The following is a 1,133-nucleotide window of genomic DNA, read 5'->3' as shown; positions in this document are numbered from 1 at the left end:
GCTTTGCGAAATATGTATCTAAATCTTAGATTTCTTAAAAACTTAAAGATGTACCATCTATGTATTTTAATTCATGAATAATAAAGATCTTTTAAAATGCAATGCAATGTAATAAATTTTAAGGTGAGTGAACGTTTTTTAAATGAAACTAGGAAGACATGTATACAACAAAAATTATTCCTCGTAAAAATAATTTGGTGGCCCTGAAAAGGGCCGATTGAATATGGGTATTAAACAATCCTAAGCTCGTTCTCCCCGAATACGACGAGCCAATTGTATATCCTTGGGCATGATGGTGACGCGCTTGGCGTGGATAGCGCACATGTTGGTATCTTCAAAGAGTCCGACCAAGTATGCCTCGCTCGCTTCCTGAAGAGCCATGACAGCAGAGCTCTGGAAACGCAAGTCAGTCTTGAAATCCTGAGCGATTTCACGAACGAGACATTGGAAGGGCAATTTGCGGATCAACAGTTCAGTGCTCTTCTGGTAGCGACGAATTTCACGCAAAGCGACTGTTCCAGGCCTGTATCTGTGGGGTTTCTTCACGCCGCCAGAGGCAGGTGCACTCTTGCGAGCGGCTTTGGTGGCCAGCTGCTTCCTTGGTGCCTTTCCTCCAGTGGATTTACGAGCGGTTTGCTTGGTACGAGCCATTTTCTACGATGCAGCGTTCGAAACAAGTTCTCAAAGAATGATACAATACAATCAATTTTCAATTCAAAATACTCTTTATTGTTCATAAAATTTGAAGGTACATTTGTTTTGTGGCATTTATGTATTTATATATATTTGGTCCCTATCTTAATCGATTTTACCCTAAATTAATTATGAGTTTTATTTTGTAGTAATACTTTTGTTTTCTATGATATAATTATGTATATGTGTAGGCAGGAAAAATAGAATAGACAACCTGTTTAATATCCTATACAATAATTTAACTTATAAACTAACTTACGAACTGCTATTTACAATACTTACATGTTACTTTAGTTGTAGCTTAACTGTGAAATTTAATAGTAGTATTCGCGATTTATTTCTGTGTCAAATGATGCGGGAATTTATATTTAACATTAAACGGCAATTCGTTATACTGTAATTTACATGTGTTTTTTAGGCTATCTAAAGTAGAAAGATGC

The 1,133-nt window shown here is 36.5% G+C and overlaps 1 protein-coding gene across 1 annotated transcript; it reads right to left on the bottom strand.

Moving 5' to 3' along the window:
• Positions 1-240: 240 nt before the first annotated feature.
• On the bottom strand, positions 241-651 carry LOC117182516 (histone H3-like). The gene has a single exon (XM_033375610.1). The coding sequence runs from the start codon at positions 649-651 to the stop codon at positions 241-243; it is 411 nt and encodes a 136-aa protein (XP_033231501.1).
• Positions 652-1,133: the final 482 nt, after the last annotated feature.

This window comes from Belonocnema kinseyi, unplaced genomic scaffold, assembly GCF_010883055.1.
Source record: "Belonocnema kinseyi isolate 2016_QV_RU_SX_M_011 unplaced genomic scaffold, B_treatae_v1 SchBZDm_1693;HRSCAF=1868, whole genome shotgun sequence".
In the NCBI taxonomy this organism is placed as follows: Eukaryota; Metazoa; Arthropoda; class Insecta; order Hymenoptera; family Cynipidae; genus Belonocnema; species Belonocnema kinseyi.
This window is presented reverse-complemented; position numbering and strand designations above follow the sequence as displayed.

Excerpts from the sequence above, each read along its gene's own strand:
- LOC117182516 (XM_033375610.1), bottom strand. The coding sequence starts at position 651 with ATGGCTCGTACCAAGCAAACCGCTCGTAAATCCACTGGAGGAAAGGCA.